The sequence below is a fragment of the Pantherophis guttatus genome, chromosome 2 (assembly GCF_059756535.1).
Source record: "Pantherophis guttatus breed Tessera chromosome 2, ASM5975653v1, whole genome shotgun sequence".
In the NCBI taxonomy this organism is placed as follows: Eukaryota; Metazoa; Chordata; class Lepidosauria; order Squamata; family Colubridae; genus Pantherophis; species Pantherophis guttatus.
Genome location: NC_142064.1, coordinates 170802554 through 170829153, shown reverse-complemented (window position 1 = coordinate 170829153; position 26600 = coordinate 170802554). Strand labels below are relative to the sequence as shown.

Sequence of the window (26600 nt, the reverse complement as noted above, 5' to 3'; positions counted from 1 at the left end):
AGAGACGAGTTGCCTTGTCCTTTCAGATTTTAAGAATTGCTTTGTTCACCTGCAGTTTGCGCAACTGTCTGATGGCTTCATCGCGGGCCTTGTTTGCTGCCTCAATCTGAGCTTCCAAGTCTTTCAAATCTGCTTCCATTTTCTTCTTGGATGCCACAGCCAAAGCCCGCTGCTTCCTTTCATCTTCCAATTCTGCTTCCAGTTCCCGAACCTACAAAATTAAGGACACATGGTAAGATAAAACGTCTGAATTCAAGATTAATCATTAGTTGAAACCAACCAAAATGCAGGATGAAGAAAGTTCAAGAAATATATCCCTAAACTTATATAATTGTGCAGTAATATCAATTGTAAGTTCCTTGATGCTCTGTAAGAAACTATATAAAGGGAAAAAATTACTGTTTAGAAATCAATATTACTATTTAAGGAAAATAGCCTGCCAGAATAAAAACTTATTAAAATTGTATTTAAGTAAAACTATCAGCCGTAATTGTTAAACTTCATACTGAGGTCAATATAGCATGTTTGTTCACGGTACAACTGCTTCCAAATTAAGACAATGAGGCCTTGTATCATCCTATTCATTCTTCAAAGAAAAACTAAATTCATGATCAATTATGCAAAAAACAAAACCCCTAGTCAAGCAATGATAATGGCTTAATAACATAACTTCAAAGAAAGTTTCTGAACTATTTTGAGCCCCATAAACGGGCTATTCTAACTTCTCAGAAGTTGAGGGGCCTAATCCAGCAAATTACTAACCTTAAGACCCAAGGGGCAATCAACTATTTGAGCTTGTGTACCGAGCCAATGTGATTTTGAAGAGCAAGGATGACAATGGTCCTAAATGAGCCATGCCTGCGGTTTGGCTACTTAAGAACAGCTGCCAAAGAATGGACATTTGCTGGAAACAACTAATCAACATTAGGCCTGCATTGTTGTATCTCTGCTTCCTGCTCTGACTGCACTGGACTCTGTGCTGCTGTCCATGTTGTACCCAGCCACATGCACAACTTTGCTCCCATATATATTGCCTGAGATGCAACTCAACAATAAACCGAATATAGCTAACTTTGTTATATTTCTCAGGCTGAAATAGGATAGTTATGGCCAATATATTGTTTATTCAAATCAGTTCTGATTTGTTCAGAAAAGGAATGCGGGTAGCATAAAGATTAAGGTTGATAAAATGACTCTCAAGGCTACTTCAGATGCCTGGATATTCTAAAGCTAAATAGAAGAACACAACCACCTGTTTCTGTGATGCAATATTTCATGAAGACTATATATCTTTAGAATCTATATAGATATACAGAATCCCTAGCCTACTTATATTTTTCTGGACTATATTTCAATTTCAGGGTGTTCACATATAGCACTCAAAACATGTGCTAGCTATCATGCTTATAAGTGCCTCACAAGATATTCTTCTTTAGACTCTTCCATGGAATTTCCTTGGAGTCAAAAGGAATTGTCATACATCTGGCTGGGCAGCACATTTTACTTCAGGGATAGGCAAAATATTGTTGGCAAGCATCCCCCAAATGTATACCCACAGCTCCCTTAAGAAATATCTCACTGTCACTGAAATTCATGTTTTAAGACCTATAATATGTGGCATATGTATGACACTCTCTTCTTTTCAGAATGTTTTTTCCTGGGTGTCTGAGTTTTATAAATAATGTTATCAGTTCTTTATTTTCTAAATCAATCAAAACACTATAGCTTTTGAACAGTTGCCAGCAGAAACTCAATAGCAGTATGTGACTTGTAAATGAAACATGAATCTCCACTTGTTTTACAATAAAACAAATAAATGAATAAATAAAATGAACATGTATTTATGAATTCATATTCAATTGTACATATCTTAATTCACCTCAGATATAGTTATGCGTTATATGATGCATTAAAGATGATCTAGCTAAGGTGTATAGATCTGGTAGGATTTGGATGAAAACAGATTATTACAAGCATCCTAACTACTATACATACATACACTATAAATAAATGCACATTTAAAAAATCAAGATTATATGCCATGCCACCCATTCCATTTCATAGAAATTCTGATACCAAAAGACCATGAGGTGTTCGCTGAGAAGCACTTTTATAATGCTGTCTCATCAAAATTGATTTCATGGACATTTATAGTTATCAGAATTTCTAGCCAGTTAAGATTTAAGACAAATTAAGATATGGATAAAACAACATGTAAACTGCAAAAGATTTGGAATCTGGAGAAGATTTTAATTATTGCTTGTTCACAAAGGAGTGGACTAAGGACACATACACATGGGAAACATTTAACGTGAACATTTGTATGATTGAATACAAATGTTAAACTACATGTTGGTAGCAGAGGAATTTTTGCTTCTAAAAATTAGAAGATAAAAGACCAATTTTAAATTTAATAAAGCCTAGTGATGATTCAACAAATCAGAAGGGTACATATAGTTCCCTTGAACCTCTGATCAACACCAAATTTATACTTTACTATTTAAAGCCTTACTTGTTTTACTAAGAGTCTCTTCTTCTCCTCATTCTGCTCATCCTTTGCTTGAAGATCTCTCTCAAACTGTGCTTTCATGGCTTGCATGTTCACTTCCAAGCGCAATTTGGCATCTTCTGTGGCTTGCAACTCATCCTCTAGTTCTTCTAACTGTGTTCGCATTTCTTCCACTTGCTGCTCCAATGTACGCTTAGATTTTTCTAACTCATGAACCTGCAAAGTAAAATATATTGATATTATCTTGATAATGGCAACAGAATCAATGGCAATGAGAGAGAAAGCACAACTCCTACTCCTAACAATTCAAACTGTGTAAGTTTACTCAAAATGAAATGCAATGCAGCTGCTAAATCACATTCACAATGCTTTACAATGGCTCCTGTCACATTTATCTGCCTTCAGGAAGCACACAAACAAAAACACTCAAATGGAAAATCTGAAGGCTATATGAATAAAGTGAGACAAGAAATGTCAAATGCACACATACTCAACATCAAGACAAACACTTCTGTTGTAAGTGGTTTACAATGCACATAGTTGTTGACACCTGTTTAGAACATTTTATTTTCAACACTTCAAAATCCTGATTCACATATGTTATTAAAGTACTTTTCCCTCCCAAACCTTCAGTATATCAAAAATAAGACAACTCACATTTTTGCCAACATCATCTTTGGAGCTCATCAGGTCCTCCATTTCTGTTCGGAGTTGCTTATTTTGTCTCTCAAACTCTTCCTTGGCCTCTAAAGCTTCCTCCAGGGCTCGTGCCAGGGACAGTGCTTTGGTCTCTTTTTCTCGCGCCTCGGCTTCAGCACGGTCTCTTTCTTCTGCATAACGAGCAGATATGTTCTTCTCTTCTGCCAGCATCTATTGATTTCAATAGGCCAAACATGAAAATTTGAAATACTTACATCATCTAATCTTAATCCTGTGGAAATTCAAGATGTTGTAGTAGGTTGGCATTTTGGCTTTCAGCTCTATTAAGTCCTTTGTTTTGAGGCATTCATGCAGACAGAAATGCACCTATTCTTAATCTACCATAGTGGTCCATATTTGGTCAAAACTATCTGTTTTTATGAGTGACATGTTCCATACTTCACAGGTAGACAGTGAAAAATACCCACCCTGATAGATATTATAAAGAACACTTTTAATATTTGCAAATATGAAAAGCTTATCAGGAAATAATGAACTGCCACTTATAACCTTCAGAAGAAAGCAACACAATTTAAATAGTGACATACCTGATCAAATTTCTTCTGCTTCTTCTCCAAGTTGGAAACAATTTGACGTTGATGATCAAGGTCCACCATTAAGTCATCCAGCTCTTGTTGAAGGCGGTTTTTTGTTTTCTCCAACTTATCAAATGCCATTGCTTTTTCTTCTAAACGTTGGCTGATAATTTCCATGTCCTTCAACAGTTTCTTCTTACTCTCCTCCAACCCTTCAATAGTCCCTAGGTCATCATCAACCTTCTTTTTGGCATCAGCTAGCTATAACGCAAAATAAAGCTTTAATAATTTTTTAAAATAAAATTGGTGAACTAGTTTTACGGCTGCAGAACAGTCTAATTCAGGGGTCTTCAACCTTGGCAACTTTAAGACTTGTGGACTTCAACTCCCACAGTTCCTCATCCAGCTTTGCTGGGAGTTGAAGTCCACAAGTCTTAAAGTTGCCAAGGTTGGAGACCCCGGTCTAATTGACCCTAAGTTGGCAGAACCATGTCAGTTTATTAATGCAGTTTTTGGCCCAGTGATTATTTATCCAAACCTCTACTACTATACAGAAAACATGAAGGTGTCAAGACCAGAATCATTTCTTTTAATTCCTTTTCAAGATGTGGAAAGATATATTTAAAAAGTCTATTTTCGTGATGTGATAAAGTACTTAAACATTCAGGTCCTTAAAGTCTCAAATGATACATACATACACACATTAATTAAGATAGTATAAACTAGGTCCAAATTTACATTCAAACATATACTATATTACTGATGAGATAAACGTGACTTCTTGAGGACAGCTACATGAAAATTTATTCACAAAAATTAATTTGTCAACAAAAAAAAGTTTACAAATGATTTGTGCTTGCTACTCTATTGGAAAATAGTAAGAAACTATTAGGGAAAAGCAACTGCAGTTTCAACTGATCTCACATAAACCCAGGTCAGAATGAAAAGATGTACAAAATGATGCTATGGCTTATACCTGTCATGGCTTCTCACCTGAGACTGCAGAGCTATTACATGCTTCTCCAAATTCTTTCTTGCTTCTTCCTCTTCTTCCTGCTGGTCTTGCAGATTGTTCTTCTCTTCTTCCAACTGCCGAATCCTGCTACTCAAATTCAGTTTCTGGCGTGTCTCCTCTTGCAGCAGTTCCTGTAATAGAAATTTTAAAATGTACATGCGTTTTACCACTTGGTCTGAAGTACACTTGAACTTAGTCTCCTACATCTATTTGTTCAATAGGATATTTGTTTGCTGTGAAGAGTTCTTAAGCATGGTTCATCCTGGCTGACCTAAAGACATTAAGTCATTTTACTATAATTTGATAATGATACATCATACCAGATCTTAAAGCAGTTAATTAAAAACTAGTATTAAAGCTAGAAAGGTCACTTGTCAAATAGAAAATGCCTCAGACAGCAAGTTATTGTGAACAAGCAATATGGTATGAATATGTTTAATATCAGTAATCCCAGAAAAGATGAAAGGGCACCTTAATATCAGCAGAATTGGTTACAATTTCATAGCCCATCACTGGAGAAGTGGCCATTATTATTATTATTATTATTAACCAAAGTAAAAAAAACCTTCAAAAGCAGGTTGAAAGTGTGATCATAAAAGCATTATATCAATCTCATGACATAAAGAGCTTTTAAGTATCAGGAATTTTGTGCTCAAACTACTGCAAAAAAAGGGAACCTTTTCATGTGTACATTAGAAACATTATCCATTCCTTTTAAAAAAAAAAAAGAGAGAGAGAGAGATAACAATCAGTAATTTCTTCTCCAGAATTTAAACTAAAATTAAGTAAAGTATTAAAGCTAAGAAACCACCAAAAAGCAAAAGATTAATGAAAGCCATGTTGGTAGACAAATCTGTGATGAAAACTGTTGATTAAACAGAAGAAACAAACTATTACTTGAAACATGAGGCTAATGTCTATAATATGCAGGATTTTAGCTCTATACTACAGCAATTCTATATAGCTAAGAAACATGTAATGATCAAAAACCTTATGGAGCCCAGACTTGTTCTGTTATTAGTTTTCAAACAAATTTTGAGAAACCATTTCTGCTTTGCTGATGCTTTAAATCTAAATTTCTTTCCAAATCTGTGTAATATTTATAAGCATACATCAGTTACCTGGAGATCAATTAAGGTACCCAATGATGAAATGTTAAGCATTTTAAAACTATATCCCAAAATGGTAGATATACCTGGGTATCTTGTAGCTGAGAGTCTAAATTTGCAGCATCTTTGGCAAATTTTATGCCTTTTTTCTCTGCTTCTTCCAGGAGACTTGAAACGTTGTCCAGTTCATTCTGAAATTCAAAGAACCTAGATATCATACCAATATTTAGTTTGTAAGGATGAGTGTTTTTTCAGAGATTTGAGCAAAATTTATGATATCCACAGTAATGTTATGGAACTTTTTGAAAGCGATGTCTATTGCTATTCAGTAATTTCTATATTTATTTATAAGGGACTCAACTTGAGAAAAAAAGAATGTAATTTTCAGCTTTTTCCATGGTGTTTCTTAGTTCTTAAATTCGCTACATTGTTTTGATCCTTAAAAGTAGGACCAACAGATCTTTTTATGCTGCTATTTTATAATTATCCAGTTGGAGGCACTCACTTTTTTAAGGGACATTTGCTTCAGATTCTGCAAGGTTTTCCATTCATAATTCACCACAAAACAGAATATTTTTTTATGCATGTTGTATTTAGAATGGAAGAATTCCAATTTAATTACATTACAATAAACTTGGATTTGACTGGTACATAGTATTCTAAGTACCTCCTGCAATAACCACTATTTGTATATTCTATGAAGGTTACAGCTTAAAACTTAAATTGGCAATGACTTTTCAAAAAAAGAGAGAAAATAATGCGTTCCTTTAGAAACAGGATATATTTATAGAAAAACTTAAGGGTTTTAGGGAAAATTTTGTAAGTTCTCCTATTGTTATCTTATCAATTATACAGATTTGTGTCTGCAGAATTTCTTGCAAACATGACTTAATTCTGCAATATTCTTATGGGTACTATATTTGCTAATAGAGTATATGATTAAAAGAGGATGCACCATTTGGGATAAATGCTATTCGTAGAATAGTATAATCAGCATTATTTATATACATTTCTAAATACTCCTTTACTTTAAAAGCCTGTATGAACAACAATCTGTATGTCAAAATAGTGCATATTTTACAAGCATATATTTATAATTTTAAAGTCAGATAATCCCTAGTACATTTCACCAGGTTCAAGGTTGACTCAGCCTTCCAGCCTTCTGAGATTGGTAAAATGAGGACCCAGATTGTTGAGGGCAATATGCTGACTCTGTAAATCGCTTAGAGAGGGCTGTAAAGCACTGTGAAGCGGTATATAAGTCTAAGTGCTATCGCTATTGCTATCAGCAGAATGTAATATTATTCTCATTCTCATTGAAATGCTTTCTCAAAACTCCATTGTTGTTTATTTAGTGCAGGAAAGAAGGCAGATTATGATATATTGAGAATGTGATCTACTACAGTGCTATCCATCAGTCAAAGGATTTCGTTTGGCACTTCATTTGCTTTCAAGTTTCAAGAACCCTACTAAGAAGGAACATACATTTGGAAGCCAAAAATCTGCATTAACTCTCTAATATTCCCAATACAAAATTGCCACTAGCAGCCTGCATTGTCTTAATTCTAAAACTGCCACTTCAAATAAAACAGTGTCATTTCAAATATACATGCAGTAATTGGACAGTAATGCACAGCAACGTATTTTCCAATGAACTTTTAATAAGTTATTACATTATAACAAAGAGTTGCAAATGTAAATCTTTACCTGAAGTTTGTTTGCTTTTTCTGCCAGCTCTGTCCTCAGCCTCTCTCCTTCTACAACCTTGGCCTGCAGTTCCTGTACCTGACCATCCAGTTTCTTCCTCTTGTGTTCTGCCTCGGATCTAACCTGCTGCAAAACTTTCACCTCACAGGCCAGCTCTTTGTTATCTGTTTCCAAACACTGTTTGTTCTTTTCAAGATTTGCTTTGAACTAAAAAAGCAAGAAAGCCAGTTAATACATTTCATCATAGCTACATCAGAAACATAGTATGGCAACTAAGGTACAAGAAAATGCCATATATTCACTTTCATATATTCCATTCTTACATCTGTTTTAGCTCTTTTCACATACAGACTAAATAGGTTTTACAGGGCATTGTAACTTAAGTATAAATCTGTACTAAGAAATGTCAGCAAAAAAGTATTGGTGCTTCAGGAGTTTTGAAATTTAAAACATTTATGTGATTAAAGCTACCACAATGTAACACTTATAATATCCCAGAATTATAAATTTGAAAACTATAGTGCAATTAAGAAGTGCACCTAGGCAGCTTAAGATATATGTCAAGTATGTTCCAAAATATATTAGCTGATGTGAAGTGGGAAAAAAGAAAATATTTCAATTTAATACGGTAAATCATGTGTTTCATAATTTTCTACTTTTCTATATAAAAAGTTCTATTTTAGTAAGTTTCCAATTTAAGAGTCTCTGGAGACTTCACTGGAAGCTTTCATGGGCTGAATGCAGCCCTGAGGCATCCAGTTGTGCATCTCCACTAATCTATCTAATCAAAATTAGGTGTTCTTCACAATGACTATAAATCACTATTCAAACGCAGAATAGATTACAAAAAAACTTTTCTTCAGACATATAATTTAGAGACATAGTGCTACCTACAAATAAATATGGATGTGCCCTCAACTGTCAATCTGAATTTACCTGTATGAAAATTGTTTCCAAACTATGTAAATTGCCACATTATATTTGATGAAAAATAGCAGAAACTGAACTACACATCAAAATAGCTTGTTGAATTCTGTAGTAAGGAAACAAAAATGGCAATATGTGTGCAACCTAAGGAAGTACCAGTGTATTTGTCCCAAGCAAAATAAACTATCAAATAAATGAAAGATTAAAAAGAAAGACAGCAGCAAGATTGATGGTGAAAAGTCATTCTGAAACTTTCCTCTAACTAGGAAAATTTCAAATTTCAACTATTTCAAATTCAAAAGTTTGTTTGAAATATGATTTTTGTTTAAAATTCAGAATTTTGAAAGTGCTTTCAAAACAAGAAGTGATCAAAACAGTCCGCTTTGAGCACAAATGGGTCCTTCAAACTTGATATGCTTGTGTTGTGGTCTGCCAGCAGCCTGCGGAGCTGGCAGCGGAGTCAGACAGTGAGGAGGCTGGGGAGGAACATGGGCTAGTCCTGGAGTCGGGGAAGGCTTGGACGAGGGCTCTGCGTTGGAGGTAGAGATGGAGCCAGGGCCATCTGGGAGTTATGCACAGACTCCGGAGCCTCCAGAGTCAGACATCAGAGAGACAGAGGAACAGGAGGAGCCTGTTCCTAGTGCGCGCATGCACAGAGCTGCCGGAAGGCCAGAACAGTTAAAACTAAAGGGGTGACTGGAGATGATTGGCCCCTCCCATAAGGCAGGAAAGCAACTTTGTTAATTCTGTTCCCAGTCAGCATCTCTGTTTGATTCTGGACTCCGTGTGGCTTTGCCAAGTATGTCTTTGGCACCAAAGGACTTCTTCCGAAGGACTTTTTGCAACTAATTGGGACTCAGCTGTGAATGAACATAAGAGGTTTTTGGGACTATTCGTGTGTTTTAATGACTCAGGAAGCCTAGTTCACAACAGCTTGAATTTGAAACTCTGCATACTAGTTTTAAATTATGTCCTCTTTATACTGATGTCCTGTGTTTTGCTTCAGTAGATTTTCGCATGTAAATAAGATTCATGGGGATTTTCCCATTCATATGAAATTCCTCATGCTTAAGTGAATGTTCTACTCACTCTTTTGGCCTGTTCAAGTTGTTCTGAGATCTCTTCCAAGGCTGTTGCATGCCTCTGCCTAATATCCTGAATTTGGGCTTCATGATTCTTTGTTTCTTCCTCAAGGGCTTTCTTGAGTTCAGCAACTTCCTGCTCACGCTTTGTCCTAAAGAGGCAGCCAGCAAGACAAAATTAGCTTTCAGCTTTCTATCATTTTTAAATGGAAAATAAAAATGTAAACCATAGTAACATCCTGAATTAACAGTAGGAAGAATCCAGTTTGGACAAAATATCTAGGTTTGGAATACGTTTCACTATATTCTCTTCCCCAAGACAGTGTTTCATGATGAGACACTTTTAAATACAATGTACATTTTTCATTAATTTGGAGATAAATTTATCAGAAATAAGGTATGAAGCAATCTAGATTTACTATAGACTAAGAAAGGTTTTCCGCAATTTTTCTTCCACATGAATATTTTTAGGCAAATATAAGCTAGTACAGTGATACCTTGGTATTCAACTTCTTTGAAACTCATTGAATTTGGTAGTCAATGCATTTTGACACAAAAATTTTGTCCTGGTACTCATTGTTTGTTTGGTACTTAATGTAGAGGCTATAACTTGTATCAGCTGCCTTGTGACTCACTACATTATTCTTTATGGGGGAAAAATTGTTTGGCACTCATTGTTTTTGGTACTCATCGCACCTCCCGGAACCAATTAACAATGAATACCAATGTACCACTGTAAGGCTGTTTTGATTCAATGTAAATTTTAAGTAGTTTTTGCTTTGACTGCAATTTCCAAGAGGAAGCTAAATTTTTCAGTTTACCAAAACAGAACATTGCTCGTTTTGGAAAATCCATTGCATGTCTGCTCACTAACCTGAGCTCTTGCTGAGCTGCAGTAGTATCCAAGGTGTCTTCCAACTCTGTCTTCAGTGCTTCTAGCTCCTCACTCAGGTCTCTCTTCTGCTTCTCTGCCTTATTGCGTGAAGCCTTTTCTGATTCAAGATCTTCTTGTAGCTCTGCAATTTGCGCTTGCAATTCTCGGATTACTTTTAGCGCATTGTTTTTTTGCATCACTTCTTCATCTCCTCTGTAAGCAACACAGAGTTTAACAGTGAGAGTGAAGTAAAGAGTGAAGTGGGCGCAAAAAAGCTATTCTTGAAGTAGTGAATGAGAAGAAACATCTTAGGTATCCATATGTTCACAAAAATATTAAATAGGACTGGTGATACCTTCATATCAACAATACAATGTAAATGTGTGAAATCAAATAATCCTAATAATCCTGGAATAATTTGGATTTGTAAAAAATTACAATGGAACTGCCCAATCAATAATGAGTAACTAACAAATTAACCAAATTACACAGTTAGTATAATTGAATATAGTAGACACCAGAAGACTCCTGGTGTTGCAGAGTCTAGAGTTATAATACTCAAAGCCCACTATCCTAAAGACTGCAATAATTCTAAACAAACCCAACATTTCAAAACAGTATATCTGATGTTTATATGTTTGACATCTGCTATTCCTTGGTTATTTTTTCATGTAGTAATTGTATTTCAAACATACATTAATATGATGAAACTGCTCCAAGAACAGCTCAACAGTAGACTCACAAATTACATGGAAAAGCATCATAATTAAAAATGAAGACCACTGTGCTTTGGTTTCTAACATACAAGATATTGATTCAAGCCATGAAGATTTTGATTTCAAGCTTCCAAAATACTTAGCAAGATATGATAAGAGCAGAGTAACTTATATATTCTTTCTGAGAAAACATCCTAATTTCCTAGATGTTCAAAATTGGAATTATTCATAACAGCAAAATAAAAAAGCTGCACCAACTCTCTAGAACACTGAATCTCTCTTAACATTGTAACACTTAATGAATTGACAGTAGTTGTTCCTTTCCCCATTTTTTTTTAAAAGGAGGAGGGAGCTGGAAAAGTCACAGGAAAAAAAAAAGATGCTCTAAAGACTGTTATGGGCTACGAGGTTTAAAGAAATAGTGGGGGAAAGGGATGTCTGCTAAAGCAGAATATCCATTTAAATGGGATTTTAGGTATGTTCATTGTATGTATTTTACAGATATGTGAATTGATACATGGGCTTTTATACATGTACAGAAGCCACAATGTGTGTATTGATTTTACACGTTGCATCCAGTATGCCTAACAGTGATCTAATAAACTGAGAACACTTATACTTTGAGTAGTAGCTTCCATGATTGTCAGAAAATCAAGGCACTTGTCTAGGCACTTAACATCAGATGAAACAATAACTTAAATCTTCAGTTAACAACTGAACCAATTGTTTTGGAGATAAACACAACTTAAATGTCCAGTATTTGTAAAGGGGTATTAAATATTGGCTGAAAAAGACATTCGGCCAAGAATCATTTCAATTTTATTGATTCTGGAATGGAACTTTGCTATCAATGTGTAGTAATGTAAATCCTATATAACAATATAAAACAGTAACTATAATAGGAATGTTTTATTCCACAGAACTACATACAGGAAAAATAAGTTGGCCATATTAAGTCACAAGAAAAGCCTTGGACTTGTTCTGGTCTACTACACAAGCCATGCAATCCTTACATCTTTGAAATAAATGCTGAAAGTAAAGAGGAATACAGGTAACAAAATTTTCAGAAATCCTAATCGTATCATTTAATACTGTTGAAATAATCAGCACAGTTGTACAGGTAGTCCACAACTTAGGATCATAATTGGGATTGGAATTTTCATCATGTAGTGACTCACACAATTGTTAAGCAAATCTAGCTTCCCCAATGGGTGGGAAAAGTCACAAATCTTGATTACATGACTGTTGGAGACTGCAACTGTGATAAATGTAAACTGGTTGCCAAAAGCCCAAATTGCTAACATGTGACAAAGGTCCTGCAACAGTCATAAGTGTGAGTGTAGATCATCACTTTTTTCAAGACGATTTGCAATTCTGAACTCTTGTCAAACGAATGGTTGTGAGTTGAGGACTAACTGTATGTAATGGAAGTTAGTATTTTACCTGGCAAGGGCAGCCTGCAGTTCTTCCTCTTTCTTGGCAAGTTGGATTTTTAATTCCTCTATTTGGGCTTGCAGTTCTGCAATTTGGTCTTGTAAATCAGTGGTTTCTCCATCAAGCTTCCTTTTAGCTTTTTCTAGCTCTTGGCGGGTCTTTTCTTCTTTTTTCAAGCGCTCTTTAAAAAAACAATAATGACATGGAGGATTTATTTATTAGATGTATTATCCTGCTAAAATCATAAAAGATTCTTGATAACATGTGACAATTAAAAACACAACATACCAAGCAGGAAAAATTATAAATATATTTTAAAAATCTTAAAACAATACATGGTGCAGACCCCAAGTGACCTCTGGAAAAGACAAGTTTTCAGCTTTTTCCAAAAGGCAAATAATATTAAAGAAAACGAACCTCCAGCAGGAGGCCATTTAAGAACGCCAGCCCCCATCACATACACACTGGGCTTTCTCCCTTCAAGTCTCCAAAATGGGGGTCAACCAGCTGTTTCCCTCAGCACAGTCTAAGCCAGTGATGGCTAACCTTTTTGCCATTGCGTGCCAGGAGCAGAGGGTGGGTCGCACGCGCACGTGCCCACACCCATAATTTTATGCATCCTGCCCCCGTGCATGTGCCCCCCCCCCCCCACGCAATGGCACGTTTAACTGGCTGTTTCTGGTCTTCGGAGGGCCTGCAGGGCGGGTGGGGAAGGCCATTTTCTCCCTCCCCAGACTCCTAGGAAAGCTCTGGAGGGTGGGGAGAAAAAAAACGGGCCTTTTCCACCACCCCCCGAGGTCCTCTAGAGGCAGGAAACAGCCTCTTTCTGTACTTCTGGTGGGCCCAGAAGGCCTGAAACGTGCCGGAGCTGAGCTCACGTGCCCACAGATATGGCTACACGTGCCACAGGTTCGCCATCACGGGTCTAAGCGATGGGGTAAGGTTTATCAGGGAGATGCTATCCCACAAGTAACCAAGTAAAGAAAAGAATGTACAAAACAATGCAATATGTGAAGATAAACTTGGGACCAATCTGCTAAAAATGAAGTAACCAAATTGCTAGCTTAAAATTTAAGAGACAGAATAACATCAATTCCAAATGAAGATGTTAATGAATGCTACCTTTCTTTAAAATGCTATCTTCCTAATTGTTATTGTATTGCAACTACCACAACTGCAGATCAAAGGTCATGATGGGATCATTGTTTAACAACCTAAAGCTTATAACTACTGAGAATACCAGGATACACACTTGGATTATCTAAGAGGAATTTTAAAAATCAATGCAGAGATTATCAAAATAGTTAATTTGTGGAATTTTTAGTAATAGTGATCATTAGAGACAAGCTAATTCCATTTTCTCTTTTAAAATCCTATAAATTTATCTTTTTTTCAAAGCCCATCAAACTGAAATCAAAATAGTATTTCTAGATTCACTAGGTGGGAGTGCAGCAAATTAAAAAGGAAACAAAATATTAATTACTTAATTTTGATTTTATAATATTAGGGTAGCTGCTGAGAGATTATGACATCCTGAATTACTGATCTCCAGAACTGGAGAGAGGAAGCTTTACTTCTTGAAACAGTTGTTACTATCAAAACTATGTATTGGTGTAACTGGCATGCAAAATTATATTATAAACAAATAACAATTTTGTTTTTCCTGCTCTCTTTGGGAATTTCACCAGCTTTAAAAAAATAACAATTGTTCAGTAGATCATATTCAGTATCCACTCATCTGAAATATTTCTGTTCTAAAATCATGCAGGAAGGGGATAGAGTAAAACTTGAATACTTGGCAAGCATACAATGCTGTACCCTCTAAGGCACAATCCTAGTCTTTGAATCCAATTTTATTTCCTCATGTTAGGCTCATGCTTTCAGTTAAATAGCCCATCAAGCACACTGTTCCCTTTTTACTACCCTAGGCTCCCATCTTCCTTCCCAAACATAAAAACAGGAAAATCCTCTGCTAAATGTATAATGCCTATTTTGTTTCTAGAGAAAAAACAGCTTATTTTTCCTTTGGAAGCCTGCCCAATCCTGACCCCAGGTCCTTCCTGCTTCCCCCACCTCCTGGCACATTTCCTTCTCCAATCTCCTAAGAGTGCAGCAGTTTCCGTGTCTGGTTTATTTTGTTTTCTTCAACACACTTTGGCAGGTGACTGAAAAGTATCAGAGTATACTCATGCCTCGTTACCTTTTTCCTTTCCAATTAATAGTCAAGTAGAGCTTTGATAGTGCTCCTTTGCTTTTTAGTCTCACAAGGTTTTGTTTTTTTTAAATTTCCCCTTTTAAATTGGAGATTGAGGCCCCTGCAAGACATTTTGAAGTGTCTGGATGCAATGTGGCATCCATGTGTTAAAGGATAGGTATTTAACTAGTAAAGCCAAACATGGTCTCATATTTGTGTTTAAATCACTGGATTTCAATAAGGGAACTCATAAAAGAAGTTGAAATGGGAATGAGGAAAAGCCCACTGCTTATATAGCTGGAGTAGAATCTGGAAGACAAATTTTAGCATTCCTGATTTTGCTTTTCTTGATACTTCAAAGAAAAACATGACCACATTCTGAAAAATATTGGACTCCTTTCTCATTTTTATTTTATAAATTGGCAAGGGAATATAAGATAGTTTATCGCTAGCTTAAGGACTTTCTATATTTCTGTATTTTTAGAAAGTATGCATCATGCCAGTTGTTGTTATTCAGTTTTAGCCTATTTGGCTGGAAGTCCTAAACAGAAATATTTATGCAATTAAGTCATTTGCTCATAATTCTGGCCAACAGAATAACTATTCCCAAATTAGGGAACAAAAGTCCGCAAACACATAAAATTAGTAGTTTAACTATTAAATTAGAATTCCAAGTTATGTTACATAGCCAAAAATTGTGCATCTAAATCCAAGGGGAGTGGAGGGGTTACATGCACAGTTCATATGATAAATATAATTGTAAATATTTGGATGAATATTTCTTCCCAGAACATGATTTATAGGAGAGTGCCAAGAGCAACAGGGAATTGTTATAAACATTAGAACTAAGAAAAAGAACTCTATTCAAGAATACATGCATTTTTAATTTTTTTCTGAGTTAGAAAATATCTTAGCATCATTTTAGTATTTATCATAAATATGAGCTATATGACATTTTTAAAATGCCAACTTTGGAGAAGAACAGAGAAGGAGGTTGTCAACATATTGGCAGGGACAAATGAGGCAATTGGGGTAACCACCTGCAAGAATGCTTGTCATTCCTTTGATCTTCTGTACACTGAGGAAGTGGACAGGGTTCTTTGCAGCAAGGTTTTGGCCCCTGTGGGACAAATCCTTGCCCTCTGCCTGTTTAAAGTAACCAAAGAATAATGCCTCATTGAGGGAGGAGCCTTTTTCCCCATCCAGACTCAATTCTGATCCCAATCCCCGGATTACCCTCTTTAGGCAAGGCTTTGGAGGGGATGATAGGACAGTTACTTTACTATCTCAATGCTGGCACATGAGAAAGGCCCACGGCTGAATAGCAATCATGGGAAAAGGAAGTGCCCCGATGAACAATTAATAGTTTAGAATATTGTAGAAAAAAAATAGACAAAATTCAATTATGATTAGCTCCAGGATTGAAAGTGCTATCGCTATAGAGTTTGAAAACAAACTGAAGAAGTTTGATGGACTGGTGGTATTCCCATCAAACAATTCTGTAAATTCTAGGTTGGCTACGAGAAGACAGAAGAGGGAACAAATGAAATGAAAGTATGTTCCAAGTTAACAATAAATGAAAAATATTCTATGAATATATTCACTGAAATCTTATCCAATGTTCATTATTAATGATTCATTACAGTTTTTACAATGCTTACAGTATGGAAAAGAAGTTATCTAATACATACTTTTGGAAGTTATGATTAGACTGCTCTGTTTCTGAGTACAATTTCGTAGGGGGAAAAAAGAAATCCCCCCCCCTTTGATTGTTAGCTTTGGTCCTAAATAGCTAGAGAACCGAGTAAGTGAAATTCATCTTTTTTCATTTAATGTTATTAAGTTAATTTTTGATCACTTAAAACATAAGAAATTAGAAGACTATCCTTGACATATTGGGGCAATCATCTTAAAGCAAGTTTCATAAATCTATCATATTAGAGAAAATCAGAGGAATTGATCTAGAATCCAATCCTACTCTGACAAGGAATTTGACATTCTTAATGAATGCTCTTGCTCAAGCTCCTGACCTATTTGAAAGCAGCTTCTCAATTGTGATATTTTTCAATGAAAACTGAAGAACATTCTAGCTGCTTGGGAATTCTAATATATTTAGCACAGCTGATTTTAGGCACATTCTAGCTGCTTGGGAATTCTAATATATTTAGCACAGCTGATTTTAGGCACATGCTATAGAATAGAATAGAATAGAATAGAATAGAATAGAATAGAATAGAATAGAACAGAACAGAACAGAACAGAACAGAACAGAATTGAATTCTTTTTGGCCAAGTGTGATTGGACACGCAAGGAATTTGTCTTGGTGCATATGCTCTCATATGCTTTGTGATTTATATTGGAATCTACTGATTTCTTACAACCTTTTATCTTTGCAATATTAAATCAAATTTCATTGTATTTTTTATTACTTGAATATGAGTATTTGAATACAAATATTATGTGTAGTAAAGGATAGTTCTAATGATTTGTTGCCTTTGGAGTATATCTTGTCTAAATGTCCTACAATAAGTTTCAAAACTGACATTACAGATTATCTTTTGATTTGGATAAAACAATATGCACTTATTTTTACACTCTGTGTCAAAAGTTAAAACTTGCTTCTGTTATTTGGTACCAGGATACTTTTGGTTTATCCTATGATTAGCCCCATATAGCAAATCTTGTAACTGCTAACCTTCCAGATCTGTGATCACCATTTCCTGTTTGTTTCTCAGCTTCGCTAAATTTTTAGCTTTTTCTTCTTCTTCAGCCAGCTGTGAAGTACATTCTGCAATTCTGTCCTCCATTAATTTCTTTTCCTAATTGAGTAAAAAAGTAAGAATGAAGTAACATACACACGAGAGTCAAAGAATCAGATACAAACTGTACAGCTGTCATTCCAACCAACCCAATTATAAAGAATGGTTATAACAAAGTAAGATTCTCCAATGTTTTAAAACATTTTGAACCTCCACACACTTTTTAGAGCAACTGTTACAGGTTCACAGAAAACATATTTTACATTTAGTTGTTAACAGACATCTAAAAATATGTTTATGTTCTATATTTAGCAGATGCAAATTATATCACTAACAAAACTTCTAGCGTGTGTTTTATCTCAATCCAATTGCTATCACCAACCTGATCCTTTCCAGATGAATTGAGGTTTTGTATCATGCTGGTTAGGAAGCCTAGATTTTTAATCCAATTATATTTGGAGAGTCTCAGGTTGGAAACTCTCAGATCAGGGAAATAATGTCCTGGGTTTTCATTAAATGAGCTTATTCCATCAGTAAATTGGTATGTTTGAGGCATTCCAAGCTACAGTTAGTTATCTTGAAGGTTCTAAAATTATCTGCCATTTGTTTTGAATAATCCAATTTGTTTTGAAGTTTTGGATAGAATCACTAATAATATACAAAGCCTCAACTCATCTGGAAAGGATCAGGTTAGTGATAGCAATTGGATTGAGATGGCCATTACCATAAGAAGTCCTTAATTCCACATGCTGCAGTAATTATAAAACTTGGTCAAAAGCAAAACAGCAAGAATAATTCTCTGCATGATTTGCGATACTACCGTCTAAAGCATAATGACATTTGATAATTGCAATAGCAATAGCACTTATACTGCTTCACAGTGCTTTACAGCCCTAAGTGGTTTACAGAGTCAGCATATTGCCCCCAACAATCTGGGTCCTCATTTTACTGACCTCAGAAGGATGGAACTGCTGGCAGTCAGAAGTCAGCAGAATTAGCCTGCAATATTGTATTCTAACCATTGCGCCACCACAGGTGGTGACATATGATTCTGAACTTCAAATATCAGCGATCAAGTATTCAATTAAGGCTACATGCTCACAGAAAAAAAGGAAGAGAGAGTAGTGTAGAGTAGAGTAGAATAGCTTAATTGGCAGAATGTGATTGGACACACAAGAAATTTGCCTCCGGTGTATAAGCTCTCAGTATACATACCAACAATGAAGTAATTTAAGATACCAATAGGAGAAGGTAGTAGGAAAGATGAGGACTTATTGTGTTACATGCCTAATAAGTCAATGCTTCCTAATATCGGTGGTTTGGAGATGGTAATGTAATAATGATAAGATCCTGGAATAGCTTCAGCATTCTTGTTATACATTATCTTCTTATGGCCATGGCTACTACAGAAAAGCATGTTGTAGCACAACATTCATGTTGTGAATGTTTCAGTCATCCAGGTATTTTCAGTTGTCCCAAAGGTATTTTTTTCTCCAAAAGGCAACTTTTTTGGGGGGGGGGAGAAAGCACATTTGGGACATATTTGTGAAAGTACAAGATAGCTTACTGGAAATAGTCAAGTGAAAGTTTGACTCCCTTCATCATTGGCTATATTAGCACAATAGTTTTAAATGGTTGCTGTCTGCAAAACTTTTCACTGATGATGTAATGGGCCACATACAGGAAAAAGTTAGGAATATATTAACATATATTTAATACACAATTCTTTGACTGGAGCAACTTGCCTCTTAAACATAATGGACAACCAGAAAGAACAAAAAACATAAAGCTACTTGTATTTAGTTTGTGGATTTTGCAGTTCTTTTTAGCTATTAAATACAGTAAATATGCCAGATTTTAATGTTTTAACAGGAGAGGTTAATATAATAAAACAAATTTATGTCTCATTGCAGGCTAGTTTTCTCAATCTTAAAAATGGCCAGAGATAGCATGTTATCTATAGTTACTATTGTTCTTTTACTATCCAGTTTTGGCCACATTGATACATAGGAGAGGAATAGCCATTTTTTTTTTCTCACCTTAAGAAATTTGGAGTTCTGGTCCTCCAATAACAAGATTTCTTCCTCCATTTTCTTTATTTTTGCTTCAGCTGTTACCTTCTCAAGCTGTAGCTTCTGCCGAGCTCCTTCTTCCTCGTCAAGTTGCTCCTCTAGATCCTGAAAAACAGAAAAAATTGTCATAATGGTATTGTGTCAATGGAAGAGGCTAATACTCCCAATATTTAGGCAGAGTTTCTAATAATCCTATCATCAGTCCACTGAGCAATTACCTGTACGTGTGACTGCATTTTTTTCTTTTCATTCTGAAGCACTTGATTCCGTTCTTCTTCCTCTTCTACACGGGATTCTAAATCATGCAGAATTTCTTCTAACTCTTGCTTCTTGGCAGCCAGGCGAGCTCTCATCTCTTCGGCCTCAGCAAAGAGTTCTGTCTCCGCTTGCAACTGTTCAGCAAGAATGTTCTTCTCTTCTAACAACTACAAACATGATAAGAAAATCTTTCAAACTTTTAGCATGCTGTCAGTAACAATCTTGAGGGGGTCCTTTCTGAGCGTTCTTGTTTCCTTGCAGATGTTTCATTACCCAAACTAGGTAACAACATCAATGCTAGTAACTGATGTTACCTAGTTTGGGTAATGAAACATCTGCAAGAAAACAAGAAAGCTCAAGAGAGCACCAAGGACCCCTCATGAGCTACAAATATTCTCCTTTATTAGCTCAACAATCTATTAGAATTTTACCAGCTATTGGGATATAGTTTGCCATATTGCAAAAGCATTGCTAAATGGTATCAATAGCTCTTACAAGCTAGCAAAGGTTTTGAAGCATGTTATTGGAGGAAGTGTTGTTAAAAGTATTGGATGTAGCATTGTTTTAACTGAATTATTATTAAGGTAGAAGAGAAGGTAAGTTTGGAAATAACTGATAAGAAGGAATATATACCGGAAGAAATACAGCCAACCATTTCAGTCTCCTACTTTCAATATCCATGTTTATTTTAAAATGCTTTGGTTATTTGTGGAAACAGAAGTCATGTGCAAGATGAAAAATGATGATGGGCTATAAATTAGGATTATAGCTGCATTTGTGCAATAACACACAACATATTTTCTACCTTTTGGAATACAGAAGTCCAAGTTTCCAAGCCGATTTTTCTAACAAGAACAGTAAAAATTTTTTTACTGTGTCTATATTTTTTAAAATATAGTATTTTCTATTGTTAAATCATCTAAAATTGTATCTAGATTAACACAGGAAGTAAATATGTCATAATAATTTTGCTTAACTGGGCAATCAATTAAAGTTGTAAAAAGTTATTTGTCACTAAAAATATTTTCTCTGCTGTAACTTATGTTCAATAAATCACATATGCAAAAAAGATATAGGTCAATAGCATTGTATAAATCAGATTGTGTATAATGACCTGCTGATGCTTTCTTTCCATCTCTTCTAGTTCTCCTTCCACTTTACTCTGTTTCTCTTTCACCTTTACCAGCTCTTCATCTTTAGCCTGAAGTTCTTCTTCCTGACGAGTAACCTGAAGCAAAGGCTTCACCTGCACAATCAATCAAAAGCCACAAGAACAGCAAGTTAATGTCAGTTCTCTGCTATTAAGAATTCCATCACATAATTTAGAGCTGAAGAACAACAATCTACCTTTGTGAACACTCTCCACCACTGCCAGTGCCTTAACTTCAAATATGCAGCACAATTTCTTTGTAAAACTTTTAATGCACTCAGTTGTTGCTGCTTCTTAGCAAAGGCTCTAAAGAAAAATCAAGAAACCCTTTTTTATAAAACAGTTGAAAATGTCTGCATTTTATCAATAACATCAAAATATTAGCTTTATAAGAAAACCTGATTAAAGTATAAAGTGATATGGAACGAACTATAAGCATTCGATGAACAAATCATGCATATTACTTTAAATGTAGTACTTTTGGTTAACCTAAATCCTTTTTTAAAAATTCACCAAATCTTGTCTATAAGGATTAAAGTAATATTACTACATTAACTTACTTTCTGGCCAAGTATCCCCTACAAACAGCTTGGAAGAATATAATGATGTCTGTTATCTTCAAATCTCTTTCTTCTTCTAGATGTGCCAAAACACCAGCTCGGAAAAAAATCTTGCTCTGACCAATTCTATACAAGTTAGGATCCAATTCCAGTGCTCTGATCTATGCAAGAGCCAAATCCATTTATTTAACACAGAGAACGTAAATGATGAAACTTTCTAGATGTATTATATTTCTATGTAATGGCTCACCATTCTCTCACAAGCTTGCTTTCCATCCATAAAACCTTTAGGAATTGCATTTGGAGTCAGGATCTCATACCTATAAACCAAACAGAAAACAAGAAGATGTTGGTAAAGTTACAGAGACCTATTCCTCCTGGAAAATTGCTGAGCACATTATAAGCCGCCCTGAGTCTTCGGAGAAGGGCGGCATACAAATCAAATTAAAAAAATAAAATAAAATAAAGACTAAATGTTAATAAACAACAAAAACAAAGTTATTTGAACAAAGTGATCTCTGGAACATTAAGACCAGCTGTATTAAAGTACCTCTGTCTAAATTCTTGGAACACTATTCTGTTTGGAAATCCCTGTCGACAAATCCGTATTCCTTCGAGAACACCATTGCAACGGAGCTGGTCTAGAACAAGATGGGGATCCAGCTTTCCAGCCTAAATACACAGAGATTCCTTTTAGCATTTTTTCATGAAAGAAATATTAATCACTCAAAAATCAAAGTGCTCTTCAGTATCCATATACAACATGAAATCAAAATGTTTCTATATCAGCAAGTAGAGATACATAGTATGACCAAAAGAAACACAAGCAGCAGTTATTGTATCTAACTCAAACACAATCCCTGTAACAGTACATACCCTCTTTTCATGGTTTGGAATGATGCAGCGAACAAAATTTGGGTTAGTATTTCGTAGTGTGGCCATCAGTTTGGTGAGTGATTCTTTGTATAGCTGCCCTACTGTACGAAACATTCCCTTCTTGGTCTTGTAAGCCGAGCCAAATGCAGTCTCTGTTATTCCAGTGACTTGATCTAAGCCCACAATACGGTCCACTGCAGGCAACAAGAATGTATAGTTAATTGGTCCATATAGGATTCATAAGTAAAGGCAATCGGTATAAATAAAAGGTGCAATAAATGTTTCGTGAGACAATATTGAAAGGTGCCATCTGTGCCAAAGCAAATAGGTATGCATGGAAGTAGCCGGACTGAAAGCAATGCGCAAGGCAAAAGCTTTGACAATTATGAACTAGAAAGAACAAAAAAAAAGTTACTATTTTGCTTTTAGGAGCACTACAGCCATTCCCTTTTTATAATTAAAATAAATTTTTGACAAGAATCAAGTGCGAGCACAGAATGAATAATGTTGAAAATTTATTATATAGCCAAAGCAAATGACTAAATGAATTAAACTCTGCATTAAAGACAAAATATTACCATCCTCCCACAGTATCTTTGCTTGAAACAAAGTACAATATTTCCCTATAAAACTGCAATATAAAATATGGGTTTTAGCTTTTTTATATTTTTCCTATTACATCACAAAAATACTAATTATGTGGCTTGTCATATTGACACTAATTCAGCTGAAATATCAACAGTTTTCTATGAAGAATAAAATTGAGGAAAATTTGATTTAATCAGTCTATTCCAATAAAGTTAACCCTAAAGGCAAGTACTAATCACAGGAGAAATATCAAGTAACCAGAGAGCCATATTTTGGCCCTGAAATAAAGCAAAAATGAAATAAAGTAGCTGGGATGGGGACCATCACACTGTCATTCTAAAGAATTGAACATGCTGCAGTCTAGCTTTTTTGTGAATCACACTAGTCAGGGTATTAGCAATCTTTTAACATTTCCCAGTCACAAAAATCTGTGCAGTTAAATCAAAATGTACTTAACTTGTTTCCTAAATCTCCTTAATCAGTGAAATGCATTTGTTGTACATGATTAAACAAAATGGAGGGAGGGAGTAAATTACAATTAGAAAAAATTAAAATTTATATATCCTAAATATAATAGTTGCGCTGACAGGATAGCAATTCATGGTACTAAAAAAATTTATTTTATAACTTTAAAAATCCTGTCTGATTTCAAATATATCAATGCTATGCTTAATCATGGGAAATATCAACTCTGCAGTGTCAAGTTAATCAAAGCTAAAATTAACTAATAGCTTAGAATTGTAAATTATATAATCATTTCAAGTTTCATAAAATATATGATTTATTTTGCATGTAGATTTCAGAAGCCATAGCAATTTCAAGTACAACACGTAAGCAGATGTCATTTTTATGAAGAAGGCACAATTCAATACTTCACTTTGGATCTGTAATAATAATTTAATGTAATAATAATACATTCAAGTTTATTTATATTCCTTATAAAATAGATTACAAGAAGACTACTGTAAAATATTTAATAAGATTTGTAAAGGGTTATAGTACCAAGGCAGTTTTTCCTTAATACTAATTTTTATTTAAGTTTATGTATTCCAGTTTGGGAATAATATAGGTAAATTTAAGTATAAAAATCAAGCAGGCTATGAGAGGAGAGGCAGAACATTGCATGGGGCAGTTCTAGCGCTAATGGCATGATTTTTCTTATTGCCCAGGAAAGAAAGGACCATATGACCTACACTTTCCCCCTAAGCTTTCTGTTATTAATCCAGCACATTCTGCCCCACTGCTGACTTTCATACAAAGCATAGCCAGAGGAATGCATACATTTGAATAAGTGTTAATTCATTCTCCAGATAATCTAGCAGAAACATCAGTGAAGAAGGGTGTCAATATATCTCTGGTTCTCAAATGTGCTGATCAACTGGCCTGTGACTAGCATATTTGCTGTAACAAATATGGCAAATATCAAATTTTATTGAGTTACTGAAGACTTGAAGGAATTTTACCAGGCACCCTGACCATAAAGTCCAGATAATAAACATATCACCAACGTATCTGAACCACAGAAAAATCTTTTAGGATAGGAGACGAAGATGCATCATGCTGTAATAGCTTTAAAGATACTGATATTCTATGTTTTCAGGTTCTCCTTCATCTACTTAGAAATAGAGTAGTCTTTCAACTTCCTTATCAAGGAAGAATGGGGGAATTTTTTTTTTTTTGATAGGAATATTAAATCTGAGGAAAAACAGACACAGCCTATATTTAAGTTCTGAGAAGCTGCTAAGAAACATAAGACTATACTTTAAAATAGTGCTGGCAATCTATAGGCCGCACAGTTTACAAATCCTAGAGATTTCATTACCAAAACTAAGGCAAACTATCAAATAAAAAAAAATACTTATCAATTTTCAAAGGAAAAGTAAATGAAAGAGTGATCTAAATCATTCAGTTTAAAAAAAAACCACAAAAATCCTAAAAAGTACATATAAAAGCCTAAAATCCTGGTTTGGCCCACTTGTATAACATCATACTCATGCCATGAGTATACCATATATCACAACATCAAACCATTTTATAGGAATATATGTGATAAACACATTCACAAAAGAGGGATTAGAATGAAGATGGGGATATTAGAACAAAATATTCAATAACAGCTAAGAAAGTTGAATATCAGAGTCTTGAAGAAGCAGGAGCAACTGATTTCACAGAATCATAGAATTAGAAAAGATTATGAGAATCATTAAGTCCCTGCAATGTGTGTGAAAACCAAACAAGCCATTTGCAAGATGTGATTACTTAGCTTCTTCTTTAAAACCCTCAGAAGTGAACAACCCACAACCTTCATAGGTAGATAGTTCTACTGCTGTATGCATTTTGAAGAAAGCTAACTTTTTGTGCTTTGGGGAAAACTAGTCTTTGGGATATATTTCACATGGTAAGAAGTACACTATATATCTCTAATAAATGTTTTGTAAGCACTAAAACTTTGGTCTCTAATAGGCATTACAGTATACAGCATGGTGGTCACATACAATGAGACCTCAAATATTCTCATCCTAAATTGGAATCTAATACTTAATGAGAAAAAAAATATTTAACTGTACCTCCCTGTTCTGTTTTGAATCATTGAGGAGAAATATGGGTAGGTAGACTCCATTTTGCTTTGTTCTAAAGAAGTAAATATACTCAGTCCTAAGAAGGATAACTGGTTACTTTTTGGATTCTTATTTTGTCTTCATGGAAGCTCTAGTTCAAGAAAAACTAATACTTAGGTTTGACATATTCTGTATTCCAGAATTCCTCATCTGGCCACTACTTCAGTGACCCTAAGATTTTTATGTGACTCAGGACTGATATATATTAGACCTAAAAGCTACGACCTTTCTCATCTCCCCTAATGTTCTAGCATCAAGGTTATTCTGTCAACCAAGACTGTAATGTTAATTTGCAGCAGAGTCAAATTTTATTTATTTATTTATTTATTTTAAATTTATAGTGATATAGTGTCATGGACATCAAAACATTTGCAATACTCATTGATAGTATTTGTCGAAATATTTTTTATTAGAACCCATGCACATGGACATATACACATATACCAGTGATCCTGAGCCTATGTGGCTTGGTGGCGGGGTGGGGAACTGAGCCGCATGAGCAGCAGGGTGGCATACATGCGCACGTGCAGCTTGACTCATGCGGCCCACTCCCCCCTCCACCACCACCGGGCTGCAAAGCTGCATAGGTCAGGGACTGCTGGTATATGTGTACGGCCTGGTTCCAAATAGGCCCTGATAGTAGGCCCCAGCCCAGCGGTTGGGAACCCCTGACATACAGAGATGGCCAAAAATTTACAATATACAAAACAGTGAGATTTTGGTATTTTTGCAATGAATCATAGGAGGCTTCAGATATGAACATCAAAATTGCATGAGATTATAACTTTCAGACTTAAGGATACATAATGTCTTGAGAAGTGAAAGCTGTTATTTCATGGGATTTAGATCTTTTACCAAATCTGAGCCATCTACTTTTTTCTCCTTGTTTTTATTCATTGGCTCCCACAGATGAAATG

The 26600-nt window shown here is 35.1% G+C and overlaps 1 protein-coding gene across 2 annotated transcripts in view; it reads right to left on the bottom strand.

Annotated features, from left to right (window-relative positions):
• MYH10 (myosin heavy chain 10) overlaps window positions 1-26600 on the bottom strand; it is an 84659-nt gene that overhangs the window by 5430 nt on the left and 52629 nt on the right. For both annotated transcript variants that reach the window (XM_034407930.3, XM_034407924.3), the window contains 19 exons: window positions 22478-22671; window positions 22152-22273; window positions 21852-21921; window positions 21602-21762; window positions 21239-21347; window positions 21006-21137; window positions 19852-20058; window positions 19601-19738; window positions 17498-17621; window positions 12618-12789; window positions 10459-10671; window positions 9592-9736; window positions 7576-7782; window positions 5955-6059; window positions 4738-4890; window positions 3757-4005; window positions 3167-3379; window positions 2513-2725; window positions 50-211 (listed from right to left, as the gene is read on the bottom strand). In XM_034407930.3, the coding sequence (XP_034263821.2) occupies window positions 50-211; window positions 2513-2725; window positions 3167-3379; window positions 3757-4005; window positions 4738-4890; window positions 5955-6059; window positions 7576-7782; window positions 9592-9736; window positions 10459-10671; window positions 12618-12789; window positions 17498-17621; window positions 19601-19738; window positions 19852-20058; window positions 21006-21137; window positions 21239-21347; window positions 21602-21762; window positions 21852-21921; window positions 22152-22273; window positions 22478-22671 (3089 nt within the window). The remainder of the gene's footprint in view (window positions 1-49; window positions 212-2512; window positions 2726-3166; window positions 3380-3756; window positions 4006-4737; window positions 4891-5954; window positions 6060-7575; window positions 7783-9591; window positions 9737-10458; window positions 10672-12617; window positions 12790-17497; window positions 17622-19600; window positions 19739-19851; window positions 20059-21005; window positions 21138-21238; window positions 21348-21601; window positions 21763-21851; window positions 21922-22151; window positions 22274-22477; window positions 22672-26600) is intronic.